Raw genomic sequence first — 15,000 nt, forward strand, 5'->3', positions numbered from 1 at the left:
TTCAATTTAGAGATCATAAAACCAGGAGTTGTTTATTTCACCATGTGAGACACACACTGCCTATAGCTTGTTTTATCATAAACAATAATGAATCTGTTTATATTTTTGCTTTTCTTTCACACATTCTGCCATTACCAACAGTAAAAGTAAAACTATCTTTTATTTACAGAAGAAAAAAAAAACAGATTTTCAGCAGCACAAATACAACATGAGGAAATGGCTAAAATATATTTTTACCCCCAACAGTGAGGATGCAGCTTTTCCCATGTTCTAAAATCAAGCAGTGGCTTCATTTCCCTCTACTTTAAATACACAGACAAGAATTCTGAAAAATACAAACTAAAGCATTTTAGAAACAAAATGGAAGCTTCTTTTTTTTTTTTTAATAAAACACATTGAAGGCTGCTATGTGATTTGGTAAACATGTGGTCCTCAGAACAGTAACCTCCGTTTTATTAAACTCTTTCTGTTCTAGTCACGTTTCCATCAGGATGCACTGCGGTACTTTAGTCCGAAAGCTTTTAACCATTACAGTACGACGTTGATGCGTAACGAAGATGACAGTGAGCGTGTCAAACATCCTCTTCTCCCAGTCTGAGTAGATCACCCAGAATCCTCTCCGCTTTTCAGCTCATCATAGATTTTTCAGAGGATTTAGGTCTGAGAACCGAAATGGACTTACACGGTTGTCTTTATGTCATATCTGACCATACAATCTGCATCACTTCCTGTTTTCTGCCAGGCATGCATTTCAAATATCAAAGTGTTTGAGTGACCAAGGTTCCCTTCAGCTCCTTTAGAAAACAAACAGGCCCACATCATGGCGGCTCCTCCGCTGTACTGAACAGCCGGCATGAAGGGCTTTTCAACATATTCATCTTTTGTTGCACTTCAACCAGATAAATTAAATGCGGTTGTGTGTGACGTGTAATCCGTTCACTGCTACCCTTTTATTTTAAACACAAAGAAAAGAAATCCCGTCGACTTCTTGGATTCAAGTCGAGGATCAGGCTGTAGTGTTGCTGATCCAAGCGGACTCGGACACCTTGCCTGACTTGACTCGAGGGGGCTAAAAACATTAAGAGCACTTGTCTCATCGTTACACTGACAGACTGTCAGTTTTATTGCTCATGTGTCGAGATGACGTGCAAGCAGTTGCGAAAGCCCTTCATTTGAAGCTTTTTGAATAAAATGCCTGAGATCAGCAGCAGGATCCAGACAGGCACTGGTAAAGATGGCTTTGACACAGGGAAAGGACTGCATGTCCCATCAGTCCTTGCTCTCTGGGGCTCTGGAGTTGTGCGGTCTCTTCAGGTGCGCCCAGTCGGCCTCACTCTCACAGCGCTGGACTCTGTTGAAGAACGTCTTGATGAGAACTTTAGCTTCACCTTTAACTGCAGACAAAAAAGGTTATAGTTACTGAAAAGTCAATGACAAAACAAACAAACAAAAAAAATGGTAACACTTTATTTGAAGGGGGGTGAATTAGACTATCATGACACTTTCATAAACATGACATAACACCTGTCATGAACATTAATAAGCCTTCATTAATATTTATGACTGTTGTCATAAAGCGTCATTCGGTAAATTACGACACTTTTAATACAAAGTTGACATTATTCAAAATGTCTTTGTTATGACAACTTGACATTAACCAAGAAATCATTACTGTTTAAACTTTACCTTTAATAACAAAGTTACCTAATTTTTAAAGTACAATCAGTAATACTTATCAGTAATGATTTCTTGGTTAATGTCAAGTTGTCATAACAAAGACATTTTGAATAATGTCAACTTTGTATTAAAAGCATCATAATTTACCGAAGGACACTTTATGACAACAGTCATAAATATTCATGAAGGCTTATTCATGTTCATGACAGTGTCATGTCAGTCTTATTCACCCCCCTTCAAATAAAGTGTTACCAAAAATGGACGTTCATATGGCATTAAGTGTTTAATTACCTTGGTTTTTTTCACGACTTTTACCCTCTGTAAGAAGGTGAGACAAGTATCGCGCAAAAGACTTAAACAGAACCTGCGAAAGCATTCACACATCTATTAAACACATTCAATTTTGTTCTAATTTGCTAATGTAGAACTCTACACACCTTAGTAGCAAACTTTCCCTGAGTATAATAGGGGTTGAGATAATGGACCACAATGTTAGCCGTTTCCTGCAGCGTCACAGCCTTCACAGGGTCACCGGGTTTACCGAGGTCACCGGGGTCACCGGGCGGCGGCAGCGACCTCTCCTGCACCTCCGGGTTGAACGTCACTCTCCTTTTGCTGGAACCTAACGTCCGGCTGCGCTTTGCCGCAGGAGACGTCTCCTTCTGCTCCGCTTCCACCTCGTCTGCAGCCTGCAAACACACAGCGCTGTCATCCATCGCCGAGAATTAAATAAAAAACGTGAATCCTGCGCAGAAAGCGAGATTTTATATCAAGCAGTGCATAACCAAGAATCAGAAGAAGTGAAACCCGTTCTGGCAAAAGCAGTTTAAGTCCTTCATGGGCTTTGACTAGGCCACTCCAACAAGTGAATATTTAGCTCTGGCTGAATGTTTCACGTTATTGACCTGCTAAACAAATAAACCTTTGTCTTAAGGAGTATTTAATAATGTAGGTGAAGCCTCTGCTTAGCTATGATGTGAGTGGAAATTGGGTGTTATTGATTAAATATGAGAGAAGTATTTAACCAATACTCGTTGGTTAAATAGCTCTCAACTTAATAGATGGTAAAAGAAGTTTTTTTTATATGCAAGATAAAATCTATTGGTCTTGAAGTGAGTTTTTCTTTGGCTTGGGCCTATCACTTTCTGGTTTGCCGTTTTAGTTTAGTTTGTTTTTTTTCCACAAAGCATCAGCGTTTAACTTTGCTCTCCCTCATAAATTCACAAAACTTTTCAAAACTTGATCCCTCTTCATGCTAATTTTTTTCCTGAGTTATTCTGTAGTTAAATCCAAGAATCTAAGTTTGGTTTTTTTGTGCGTAGTGAACCGAGGGACTACAAACTGTTTAGACGACTTTATTTCTGGTGTGCTGCCATTTCTCTCATCTTCACATGTTCTCTAACGAACCTCTGATGCTTTCACAGAACATCTGCATTTTTACTGATGTTAAATTAAACACAGTTTGAATAATCAGTGAAGGTCATTCCTGAAGGCAGTCGGTTGCATTGGATTCTATTTAGGGGTATCAAAGCAAAAGGGTGGCTGAAATCAAATGCACTCCACACTTTTCTGATTTTTTAGGGGTAAAATAATGTAAAACTGTGCATCATTTTCTGTCCACTTCATAGCTGAGAGCACCAATAAAGCATGTTAAAGTGTGTGTCCATAATGAGACGTTATGAATATTTTTGTAAGACACTCTACCTCTTGAACTAAAAGCAGACTAGCAGGTACTTCTTCTTCCTCCTCTTTAGGTTGGTTTGGTCTGAAAATGGTACAAATGTAGTTAAGGTTGTAAAAAAGACTTTTACCAGTAAAGTTTGACAGAAATGTTTACTGAGGTTTAAGTACTCTGTGATCGTAGTCGTATCCTCATGAGGAATGTCTTCGACCTGAGTCAAAGTCGCTTCTCTTCCCGCTTCCTGCTCTTCGTCGTCGGACAAGACGATGATTTCCCTTTCAGGTTCTATCAGGATCAGATCCTCACTCTCTTCAAGCGCAGGATCGCTCGGCAGGGAAAGCAGCTCCTGCCTCGAGTTCTCTTCACAAACCTCACTGCGAGTCTCTGACGGCAAGCCGCCTGCCTCCAGGCGCAGCTCTTCCTCCAGGCGCAGCTCTTCCTCCAGGCGCAGCTCTTCCTCCAGGCGTAGCTCTTCCTCCTCCGCGGGTTTTTTCTTCACAAAGTACTGCGAGATGTTGCGAGAACTCTTCGCCGCTTCCGCCATCTTCTGCTGCTTCCTGCTCATGACTCGGCCTGCTTTGGCCGGGCTGACGGCTCCAGCTCCGGTTCTGGTGGACGGTGCCGTCTCCGTCTCTTTCACCCTGATCCGTTTGACGTCCGACTCCACAGAGGAGACGCAGATGAAGCCCCCGTTCTCCGTCGCTTTGCTAGACACGGGATTCAGGAGGTCCTTGGCGGACTGGAAGCAGTTAGAGGAGCCCCTCTGGCCCGCTCCCACTCTTTTCCGCTTCATCTGGAGCAAAAAGGAGGAGAATTAAATCGTGCTTGATGTTCTGCGAAGATTGTGTAAAAAAAGCCACTCGTACAGAGTAGATCTGGGCGGCCGAGGTGAAGCCCTGCAGTTCCTCCGGGTATAAACACGAGGAATTTCCATCGGGTTTATACTTCGTCTCCGTTTCTCTGGAGTCGTTGCTGCTGCCTTCGTCCGTCCGAGGGGCTGATTTTGTAATCTCCGACACCTTCAGGGCAACAGATGAGTTAAATGAAAAACACGCCTGGTTTTATTTTAAAAATCGCTCATATTGTGGCGCAGACATTTTCAGTCTACCTTCTTCAAGATGGCAGCTTTGTACAAGTTGGAGGATTTGCAGCTTTTGAAAACCTCGTGCTCCAAATCCACCGCTGACATCAGACTGCTGCAGCTGAGAGACGGAAAGGAAATAAAGGCAGACTGTTATTTGTTTCATTCTATCGGGTTTCAGCTGAACGCTTGTAGAGAACATCTGAATCCTCTGACCTGAATATGTCTTCTGCCCCCTGGTGGTCACGCAGAGCATCTCTCAGGCGGTACAGGCAATGCTCTCTGGTCTGCAACGAGACTCAGGTTTACTAAAATAATTGTTGGCATTTGTTCTGTCAAAATGTACTTATTGCAGTTTTCTGGCTGCTTTGGGGCATGTTTTTAAAATGTAAAAACAAAAATTCACCTTTTATTTAATGTAATATTTTCTATAGAGGAGGGAACTGAACTTTTTCCGTACTTTTTAATTAACCCTGGAAACCTGTTTATTAAACTTCATATCTTAATCTATACATATGAAATCAACGTCCCTTGTGAGGCAATACCTAAATAAAAAGTATGCATTTTACATTCTGGTATCAAAAGAGCAACTCCATGGTGGACAGATGTAGGAAAAATGCATTTTTAATTAAAGTCTACACACTTTTGCGGCTGGGCAGACATCTGCTGCCCCGCCTGCGAGTTAACGAGCGTTCGTTAATGAATGCGGGAGAGGAATGTTCTCCAGTTCTGTCATGTACCTTCACCGTGAGCCGGGGGATCTTCTGGCTGCTGGCCTCTCTGAGTGGACAGTCAGCATCTGCACAACAGGAACGACTTGTTACTCCACTGATAAACCTCTCGACTCGTCTCAGTGTCTTATTGCACTGTTGGCGGTACCTGGCGGAACAAAGTCCTCCCTCAGGCCGTCAGAGCCCTGAAGACACACGAGCATCGACATGAGTTAGCACTTTCACACCGACGCGTCTTTCAGCCACGCCGTGTGAAAACGATACAGTCACAGTCGTTTTTCCTATCGGACTGCACTGTCAGAAAGGGGTTCAGGTTTTTATTTGGCTCATTTTTCTTTCACCGTCTTGACATTCCTGTGTTTGTTATGTTGTTCTGTAAAGGGCTTGGTTGGTCGCCGCTTAGAGCAGCTTGACTCGAACGTTGTGCCAGCTCTCTCCAACATGTGGGAGTGATTTCACAAGACGGGCTCCAACAGGAATGGTCAGTCTTTGCCGCTAACAGCTTGCATACAGATGGTAGAGAGGCTCCAAAATTCTATGTTCTATGCATTTTTAATGTTTAAGAATGCATTTTTAAAAAATCCCATTTAGGTAGAAAAAGTCAGACTGTGATGTGCTCAGCTAGGCATCAAATTGTTCATTAAATATCAGAAGTCACCTTCCGTAGATTCATCTGCTTCTTGAAGAGGTCAGAAAACTCTTTCTTCCTCTTCTTGGTCTCTTCTTCAGCACTTCCACCCTCCCCTTCATCGAACCTGCAGAGTTAGAATGCAGCGTCATCATCATTACCTCACACCAAGTCGCATTCAAACCGCATTTCGGAAAGCGTAACCAAGCGTTCGCCCTGCCTTTCGAAGCCGTAGCCCTTCTTCCCTCCTTCGTATTGCTCTGGCATGAACCCGAACGGCCCTTTGGGCTCTCCACTCTGGCCCTCTTCGGTGTTGGTGCTGAGGGCGGCCGCTCGCTCCAGCTGGGCCCGCACGACTTTGGGGTTGACGCAGAAGTCGCAGGCGCCCGCGCACTTTGGCGTCTTGTCCCCAAAAAACTTGGAGATGTTGGCATGGCGACATCTGATGAGAATAAGAACGCAAGATATTGATTAATGAGCTAATAATTTAAAGTTGATGGATCTTTTCGATTGACCAGCAATTTTCTTAAAAGCCTGAGTTTTCTCTCGAATAAACAGGGTTGACCACACAAACTGCTAAATTTTTCATAATATGCTTAATTTAAATAAATGAATATATAATTACATTTTAACATTAGTAAGTGTCAGCTGTATTAAATGCTGAGTAATATTAAACTTTATATTTATAAAAAATAAACAGGAACATCTAAGCTGCTGAACCGAAAAATAAAAGACAAAAAGGATAAAATATGTAAAAATAAAAAATTAATAAAAAATTAATCTCCTTAAATCCCTTAAATTGGAACTTGGGGAGCTTGTCAAGGGTTCATATTTCTAAACAGGACTGCATAAAGTGCATTTTGCATCACAAACCAGTCTCTGATTGGACAGTTTCTCTTTCCCATTCTGGTATGTTCCCGCCATCTTTGTTTCTGTATCAACTGACTCCACTTACGGATGACCAGAGGCGCCCTCATCTGGATGACGTCCAAATTACAACACTAAGAGAAGGCTTAAGTGGACATCATTAGTGAGTCGACTGGAACCAATTTTAATCTAATAAACCATTAATCGACAATTAATCGCAAGTTTATTAACCCTAGATGAGAGGATAAAAGATGAGAGAAAGAGGTCCAGCTAATGTCCCTGCATTATCCAGCTCAGCCTTTTTTATCATCAGCTTGTGTAACCATCACATATTTAGAATCAATGCTTGTGTTATGACGTCAGTCAATAATTATTGTCTTTTTTAAAAGAAAAAATATGGGTTTATCACAAAACTCACTTTCACAAAATGTCCTCATAAAATTCCGATTATAAAGTTTGTTAGAAAAAACACCAGAAAGTCTCACTTTGGAACCACGGTTACATAACCGCCAACATCCACACATCCTCGCAGCCGCAGAGCCCTTTTGGGAATCAGTCGCATCAACCCCAACGCTGGAAATGGGAACGCTGCCACTTCCTTTTGTGTGAACAGGGAAGCTTAAGCAGTGCAGGCAGAGGAGCAGTAAACCAGAGGGCAGCAGTAAGGGTAAGGCAGCAGTCCCTCCCAGACAGGACTGCCAAAGAGAAAACTGCAGCCTCTGAGATAGGCAAGGCAGCAAAAGGAAGAACTCAAGAGCAAAGGTATGAGATGACTTTCCGTCCTACTTTAGGACCTGCAGCAGCGTCACACAGCAACAAACCAACAAACTAGTTCTGCCAAACAACACCCTCTGCAGGGGAACTGCTCCTGGGAATACACTGTAGCATGCTCACACGGTCTCCACCCTGTCCTCCTCCTCCTCCTCCTCCTCCTCCTCTTCTGTTCGCTCAGGAACTTCTGACACTCAGTGTGGGCTTGACTAAGTGTGGGAAAACTGCTGAGACTCTCACAGGTAGGTGTATTTCAGTCCTTCTCAGCGCCAATATGACTTAAAAAATAGCCACAGCTGTGGAAAAAGTTTGAAAAATGTCTTAAAAATAAGGATTTAATTATAAATATATGCTAGAAAGTCAGAGTAGAATGCATCAAATTACATGGAAATCACTGATTTACTGCAGTATCTTGTGCATAAAGGTTGTTTCTAAGTGAAATAAATCCCCAATTGGCAAAAGCATCCTGCATTTTTTTTCTCGGAAAAAGCAAATAAACTGTTCTGGCACTTGCATTTTAAACTGAAACAGTAAAAAGTTCCTCCAGTCTGTAAAAGTTTGGAGTGAAACGAACAAATCTGACTCCTTTCTCAGTTTTGATGTATTAAAAAAATGTAAGTAAAAAGTCTAAAATTACAGTAAACTCAGCTCTGCTCGGAGCTGTTTCTGATTATATCTGGTACATGCTGTCCAGAGAAACACATGTTTGTGCTTAAAGTCACTTAAGCAACGCCAGCTTCTCAGTCTTTTCAATGATCACGTGTCACTGGCCAGGAAAACACTCAGCTAAGGCTCTTCTATACATGTAGGTTTAATAATTGGAGAGCTTTTGTTTAAACTGTAATCCATCCATCCATCCATCCATCCATTTTCTTCCGCTTATACGGGGTCGGGTCGCGGGGGCAGCAGCTTCAGAAGGGAGGCCCAGAAGCTGCTGCCCCCGCGACCCGACCCTGGATAAGCGGAAGAAAATGGATGGATGGATTACAGTTTAAACAAAAGCTGTAATAAAAAAACTGTAATATAAATCTAAAACCCCAAAAGGAAATAGAGCGTCACACCCATGTGAGCAATTCAGCAAGAACACGGCAGCACCAGCAACAGTAAACAACTGGAATCTGCTTCCATTATGCTCATTGCAGTGTGAAACTACAAGGCACAAAAGGCTAAACTTATAGTTAAAGTACTTAACTAAATTATTCCTAACTCTTGAATCTCTCCATGTGTTCTGACATTACGACAAAAAGCTTGATTTTATTTGTCGTTCTTTTAATTTTGTGCCAAAAGCAGAGCGCAACTGGACCTCATGCATGGCTCCTAAAAATGTTCTTTGCATAAAAATCTGAAACATTAAACAAGTAATTGTGTTACTCTAAACAAAATCAGAGCAAACAATGCCTTATGTTTGCTCCACTGGGGTGGAGTTTCACCTTCCAGCAGAACAAAAAAAAATTTAAAACAAACATTTAGCCAAAGCTACAAGGAATGTATGCATGCATTAGAATAGCCTAGTTAAAGTCCAAGTCTATATCTTTTAAGAAGCCATATGTGGCGATAAGTGATCAAATAAATGTTTACAGCTTGAGCAAAAGTTTCAGTACTCTTCACGTAACTATCTGGGTGACTTCTGAAGGCAGCTGGTTGCACTGGATTTTAATTGGGGGTATCAGAGTAAAAGTGATTACACACATGCACACAACTTTCTTGTGGATATTAAGAAAAAGTTCAATGAGTATGATTAGTGTTGCTGGTTACATTTGGGTTTAAATCTGCCCAGAAGTAGATTCACTTTCAGACACACAGGCAGTAAAACTCCTGGGTTTCCTTTTCCTCAGTGTACAGAAACTGACAGCCGACACACACACTAATGTGACTCAGACATGCCCTTTGTGCTCTGTGGTCTCCTCAGCAGGATGGATGCCAGAGAGGAGACAGTGGGTCTCCTGAACAATGTCTGGCTCAAGCTTCAAAGTCTGCCCAGTGCCCACCCTCTGGAGCTGGGAGGCTTCTTCATCCTCCTAATCTTCATCTGTGAGTCATGCCTCCTTTTGTTTTAAAAAAAAAAACATTTCTTGGAATTAAAAAAAAAAAAAAAACTAAAATATATAACTTTCCAACAGTTATGGTGATCCTCATGATGGTGCTCACCTGCGTGAGTCACTGCTGCTGCTGCTGCTGTAAGTCCAAACAGGACGAGCTCGACGTCTGAGGGAACATTTTTACTTTCCGGCAGGTTTTTCCTGCCGATCTGCTCACCTCTGTGCTTAGAAATCAGACATAAGCTGCACAGTGTGTGCACAAAAAAGGAGGCGGTGCCACAGCACAACAAAACAAACTCTTGGATTGCGTTCTGGGACAACAAATCACACCCGTTAATGCTGCCAGGCTTTCAGGAGAAGCAGCATTCCTTTGGAGCATCCCTGCCTGCGGAGCAACAGCAGCTCATCTACCATCAGGAGAAGGTGGGGCCAGAAACAACTGACTTATAAGCAAATACGCAGCACCGAACAGGCTTACAGGTCTTTAAAAAAAACAACAACAAGCTGCTCAGTGTTAGATGAGCGGAAAGCCACATTTGTTTGAGAAGGATTCATACTGACATTGTATCATTCCTCTGTGAGGAATATTAGAATGGAAAGCTGATCTTTTAACTTTATAAGCAAGTAAATAGTTGCATTTTACGATACACTATTAGGAAAACAGATTCTAATGTTTTTTTCCAATTTTTTGTTGTTGTTTTCAGGATTTAAATCATAGTAGATTAATTTCAATGTTTGAATTGAGAAACGTAAAAGAAGCACAATACTGGAACACAGCTGAAAGTTGTTTAAGGATCAGATAGCAAAGTCTCTTGTTCCAATTTAAGCTCATAAAGTGAAGATTTATGTGGTGATTTTTCCAGTGAGGAAGAGGAAACCAGGAGAAATGTCATCTGAAAGTGACAGATTAGAGCACAAACAAAACACGCCATGAAGGAATTTATAAGATCTGTGGTGAGGGAACATTTAAGTTTAAAAGTTAAGCAATTTAACCTAAACACTGATGCATTCATTTTGTCACAGACATGACATCTGCTACTCTCAATAATCAGTGAATCATTAGTGTAAACAAATAACACTATAAACAATGAAAGTCTCTCCCTTGTGGCTCAAAATTGCATTAAAAAAATAAAAACAGCTAAGGCACGGCTGTAAATTTAACTGTGCTTCATATTTCTGAGACTTTTAGGCGATTTGCCTCTAAAATAAATTTGCCTTTTAAAGTGTTCATTGAAAGCGGGGAACAGAAGGGCAAGTCTGCCCCCTGTTGTTCTGAAATTGAAAATTGGATATTCAAAGAAGGGAATAACGTTTATATCTGAAACTGTTGAATGAGCTCAAGTATACTGATGTGAGATTTTTACTGCATCGTAATGTAGTGAAGTGATTTTTATACAATAAAAATGTTGTTTCTAAAGGATGTGTGTGTCTCTCACCCCTCATGCTCACAAAACAAAACCATGGCTTCCAAATCCGTGAGGGCTGCTTTGTCAGTCTCCTTAAAAGAGCCTCGCTTCTCCTAAAAGAAATTAAAGAAACCTTCAGGCAAATGTTTTGGTGTTAAAAGTTTTATCTTTCTAACGCTCTTCTGCTGCTAATCCGACCTGTCTCCGGGTGACTTCCTGCCGAATGAGGAAGTTTAGCTGCTCCTTATCCTTCCGACTGTAATATGTGCGACACAAGGAGGGCAGACCGTCTCTACCTGCTCGTCCGGACTCTTGGTAGAAGCCCGCCAGAGACTTTGCAAGGTTCCAGTGTGCGACAAATCTGCAACGACGTCAGCAGCACGTGTGTAAAAATATAAAAAAATAAGACAACAGAAAAAACAAAAGCAGGATATCTGCTCCCTTACCTGACGTTGGCTTTGTCCACTCCCATGCCAAAGCTGATGGTTGCAACAATAACCAGCACCTTCCCCTGCATCCACTCGTTCTGCGTCGCTGTGCGATCTGCTGCCTTCATACCTGCAAAAATCCAGAGTCTTGTCACTTGAAACCCAGGATGCATGTGGGGTTTAAAAACCTCGGACCCGTTTAAACATCCTACCTGCGTGATAAGCCTTCGCTACGACTCCAAGCTTGCTCAGCTGGTAAGCAACCGTTTCACAGCCATCCCGGGTTCGGCAGTAAACAATCCCACAGCCCTGAACACAAAGTGTAAAAAAACAAACAAAAAAAAACCTCATAATGTATGAATTGACTAATTTGTATCTGATTAAAATACATATAGACAGAAAATTTGCTCATCAATTAGGAGTTGTGGCATATTATTGTTTTAACTCTGGACAACAGAGTTAAAACATATTACATCTGTCTGTTTCTGCCAAAAATCTTTAGAGAGTTTTCTGTCTTCACAGATCAAGACTTTAAAAGTTTGTTGCCACAAATTAAAACCTTTGGCTTATTTACTGGTAGAAACGGAACTGATAACATCCAAGGCCGCAGCTGCAGACCCGGAGATGAGCAAACTGAGATTTTTTTGTTATGAGCACGAGAGAAAAACTCCCTAAGAAGAGGTAGCTGAACGGGAGGTACTGTGTGTACATGACTGAAGACATATTAAATATAATTGAAGGGCTTTAAGTTTCTCTCTCTAACTTGATCTCTGAGAATCACTGTTCACTTTGCTTTCTACTAAAATGACTAAAAGGCAAATGCGCATTTCTCTGATTGATTCAGCGCGTCTCTCTTTATTAAATAAGAATATTCAAAACAAGTTTCAAATTAAGTGGGAGACATAAAGGTGCAACGTGAACCAAAAGACTCCAAAGCTGCTTCACATCATTACCACTGAGGTAAATAACACCAGGTTTGTGCAATATGTTACTATAATCACTCAAGGCTCTATTTTACAAACCTGTTCAGCAGATCCACTGTCCATATCCAGAGCTTTTTTGATGAAGGCATGGAGGTGAGCATAAGGGTTCGGCAGCAGATCCCTGAAGATCACGTCGTAGTGAAGGTTGCTGCGGAAGACGGGCGTGACGAAAGACATCGGACAGCTCAGCCTAAGCGACTGAACGATGTCTTCTTGAACGTTCTTGGGAGCTGTCGCCGTCAGCGCCAAACAGGGAACTCCCGGTATGCGAGCCCGCAGCTCGCCCAGTTTGAGATAGTCTGGTCTAAAGTCGTGGCCCCACTGGGAGACGCAGTGAGCCTCGTCCACAGCCAGGTAGGACAGCAGGCCGCGGGAACACAGGCCCGTCAGGCAGGGCTGGAAAGAGGGCGAGGCCACCATCTCTGGAGTGATGTAGAGCAACTTCAGTTTGGGCCGCTTGCTCCCCAGGTCAGCCAGGATCAGACGGCGCTCGCCCACCGGAAGCTTGGAGTTGATGGAGCAGGCGGCGATGTTGAGCTCCTTCAGGTGATCCACTTGGTCCTGGAGAATATCATGCAGTTCAAATGAAGTATCAGCCGTGTGTAATGTGAAACAAAACCCCACATCGACACCGACACCATCAATTTAATCTGCGGTTATCTTAACATTGAAAAAGATGAGCTAATTTTGTTGGTTAATTGAATGACCTGGTTGTCTTAGGAGGAAATCTAAGAAAATATGTGTGGTTACCTGAATGTCTGCGTGGATAATCTAATAGCTTTGAAGAACTATATCAGCTCGAGTGGGTACTGCCTAGTCTAATGTGATTTCTACTAAAGAAAAATGAATAGTTTTGCTTTCTTAATAGGAAAAAAAATCCTTTCAATTGCATTCTTCAATGTCAAAAAGCTAATTATTTTAACAGGGATATCCTTTCTAGTTTGAGAGGCTTTACAGAAAAAGTTGAACAACTGCGCTGTGACAAAATAACAGAAAATCCTAGAAAACAGTCACATCCTTTTGACTTTCTTTCCTGGCTCGCCTCGGGACCTTGGTGGCACGTTGTAGCATGATGCCAAAGACGTTTAACACTGCCGTGAACAGCCATCAGCTGGTCAGGGTAACCTCTGACACCGATAAGGACTACATACCATTCCAGATGGATGAAGATGAACTGAACTGAGGCTCACATGATAATATTTGGTTTCCTACTGTTTCCTTTATACTTCACTTTTTATAGCGTGTTTGTATTCCTTAGACTAAAAAACGAACAAAAAAAAACAGACTTTTGCATTTTATTGTTCTCTTTCTTTTCTTTTTCTTTGATTTTAAGTAGTTCCCACTTATATGCAAGAATGATAAAACAGGATCTCCCTCCTGTTGTCATCACTCTTACATTAGTAGTTTTGCATTACTGGTTCTTAGTTTCCTATTGCGTGTGTGAATCACTGCTATGTTGACACTTTTTGACCCACATTTTACAGAATGTCTCTGTAGCATGATTATCTCCAACAACGGAATGTTCCTGTGAGAAATCGCTCTCATGAGAAAAAGGCTTGATGACCTGTGTGCAGAGACAGAACCTCCTTATCTCTCCTTTCTGTGAAAATAAAAGGCAAGGCCGAACTGAAAGTTATCAGAACCGGCAGTGAATGGCTCGCAGGAGTGGCACGATTTCTCCTTTCATGAAAGCTGGGTTGAAAACTCCTATACGTTGTCTGTGGTTCTTTTCATGTAGGTTGAGAAAATACCTATCATCTTAAACTATCAACCTACCAAAATTACTGCACACACAATAAAATAGACAATTAAACTCTTCCTGAGTAAACCTTTATTGGTTAGAAGTGGGTGTTACACTGCAGTTGATATTATATTGTAGATATTGTAAATAAAACAGGAGATTAGCAAGGCTCTGTATATGATCAAATTCTATTCTTCCTCTTAAAGAGGCATTTCAGAAAGTACAACAGCAATAACATTCTGTAGTATTGTTTTTGTTGTGTGATAGCATTTACAGAAACTTAATGAGATTATCTTTTGTTTTTAAATTCTACAGATTGCCCTGCAGAATCAGTATGAGTAGAGGGAAGTCTGACCTGAATGAGAGCGATTAGCGGGGATATAACCAGAGTAATACCCTCGGCCAGCACTGCAGGCAGCTGATAGCACAGAGACTTCCCTGCTCCGGTTGGCATGCACACGAACACATCCCTCTGACCTAAAACAAGACAAAAATAGGCACATTTTTAACAATGAAAGACAGTTTGACTTCCTTTCGTAGCCTGCTTCAAATGTTACATGTACTGAATGGGATAGCACTGCTGCTACTCTGCTGCTAGGGCAGAGAGAAGACAAAAACTGAGAAGAAAATATGAATTAAGTACGCTGTTTTTGACTTACCACTAACGACAGCCTTAACAACATCTTCCTGAAGTTTAGACCTAAAGCCGTCGAAGCCAAAGTGAGATTTTAAAGCCTGTTTTAAACTTGTTGACATCCTTCGTCTGACTACAGACAACTCTCTCGTCGTCGCACACCTATTACGTCATTTGAGTCGGGGAAAAAAGACGAGGAAATAAAAGTAATGATAATAATTATCTGCTCTCATTTTAAGTATATATTCTGTCATTAAGTCATTTACTTTGATTATTTTCAACTTTAACCGAAAATAAAGAAAAAGTCAACTATGATATATTTGGTAATAGTGA

The 15,000-nt window shown here is 41.5% G+C and overlaps 1 protein-coding gene and 1 long non-coding RNA gene across 6 annotated transcripts; one reads left to right on the plus strand and one right to left on the minus strand.

The window, feature by feature from the left end:
- Positions 1–141: 141 nt before the first annotated feature.
- recql5 (RecQ helicase-like 5) lies at positions 142–14,981 on the minus strand. Of its 4 annotated transcripts, XM_008416637.3 has the most exons (19): positions 14,693–14,962; positions 14,389–14,510; positions 12,332–12,853; positions 11,522–11,618; positions 11,328–11,439; positions 11,080–11,242; positions 10,912–10,994; positions 6,019–6,240; positions 5,829–5,925; positions 5,319–5,355; positions 5,180–5,238; positions 4,656–4,726; positions 4,467–4,560; positions 4,225–4,377; positions 3,529–4,151; positions 3,382–3,442; positions 2,115–2,366; positions 1,969–2,041; positions 142–1,394 (listed from the first exon to the last, which is right to left on the minus strand). In XM_008416637.3, the coding sequence occupies exons 1-19, from the start codon at positions 14,787–14,789 to the stop codon at positions 1,270–1,272; spliced, it is 3,063 nt and encodes a 1,020-aa protein (XP_008414859.2). In that variant the 5' UTR covers positions 14,790–14,962; the 3' UTR covers positions 142–1,269. The 4 variants fall into 4 exon arrangements, 3 of the variants coding, with proteins under 3 accessions (XP_008414859.2, XP_008414860.2, XP_081465966.1); XM_008416638.3 differs by lacking the exon at positions 3,382–3,442 and having other exon boundaries at positions 3,489–4,151; positions 14,693–14,968; XM_081609840.1 differs by lacking the exon at positions 1,969–2,041 and having other exon boundaries at positions 14,693–14,967.
- Positions 7,293–10,892, plus strand: LOC103469123 (uncharacterized). Of its 2 annotated transcripts, XR_534305.3 has the most exons (4): positions 7,293–7,427; positions 7,618–7,678; positions 9,346–9,467; positions 9,557–10,892. It is a non-coding gene; the product is annotated as an uncharacterized LOC103469123 (long non-coding RNA). The 2 variants fall into 2 exon arrangements; XR_534304.3 differs by having other exon boundaries at positions 7,297–7,678.
- Positions 14,982–15,000: the final 19 nt, after the last annotated feature.

This window comes from Poecilia reticulata, chromosome 8 (genome assembly GCF_904066995.2).
Source record: "Poecilia reticulata chromosome 8, P_reticulata-male-v2, whole genome shotgun sequence".
In the NCBI taxonomy this organism is placed as follows: domain Eukaryota; kingdom Metazoa; phylum Chordata; class Actinopteri; order Cyprinodontiformes; family Poeciliidae; genus Poecilia; species Poecilia reticulata.

What these genes read in the sequence shown, in the direction of transcription:
- recql5 (XM_008416637.3), bottom strand. Translation starts at nt 14,789, where the DNA reads ATGTCAACAAGTTTAAAACAGGCTTTAAAATCTCACTTTGGCTTCGAC. An exon ending in TTGTTTTGTGAGCATGAGGG is followed by an intron (nt 6,241 to 10,911) that starts GTGAGAGACACA and finishes TATTCTCATCAG; the next exon opens with ATGTCGCCATGCCAACATCT. An exon ending in AAGCTGCCATCTTGAAGAAG is followed by an intron (nt 4,378 to 4,466) that starts GTAGACTGAAAA and finishes GTTGCCCTGAAG; the next exon opens with GTGTCGGAGATTACAAAATC.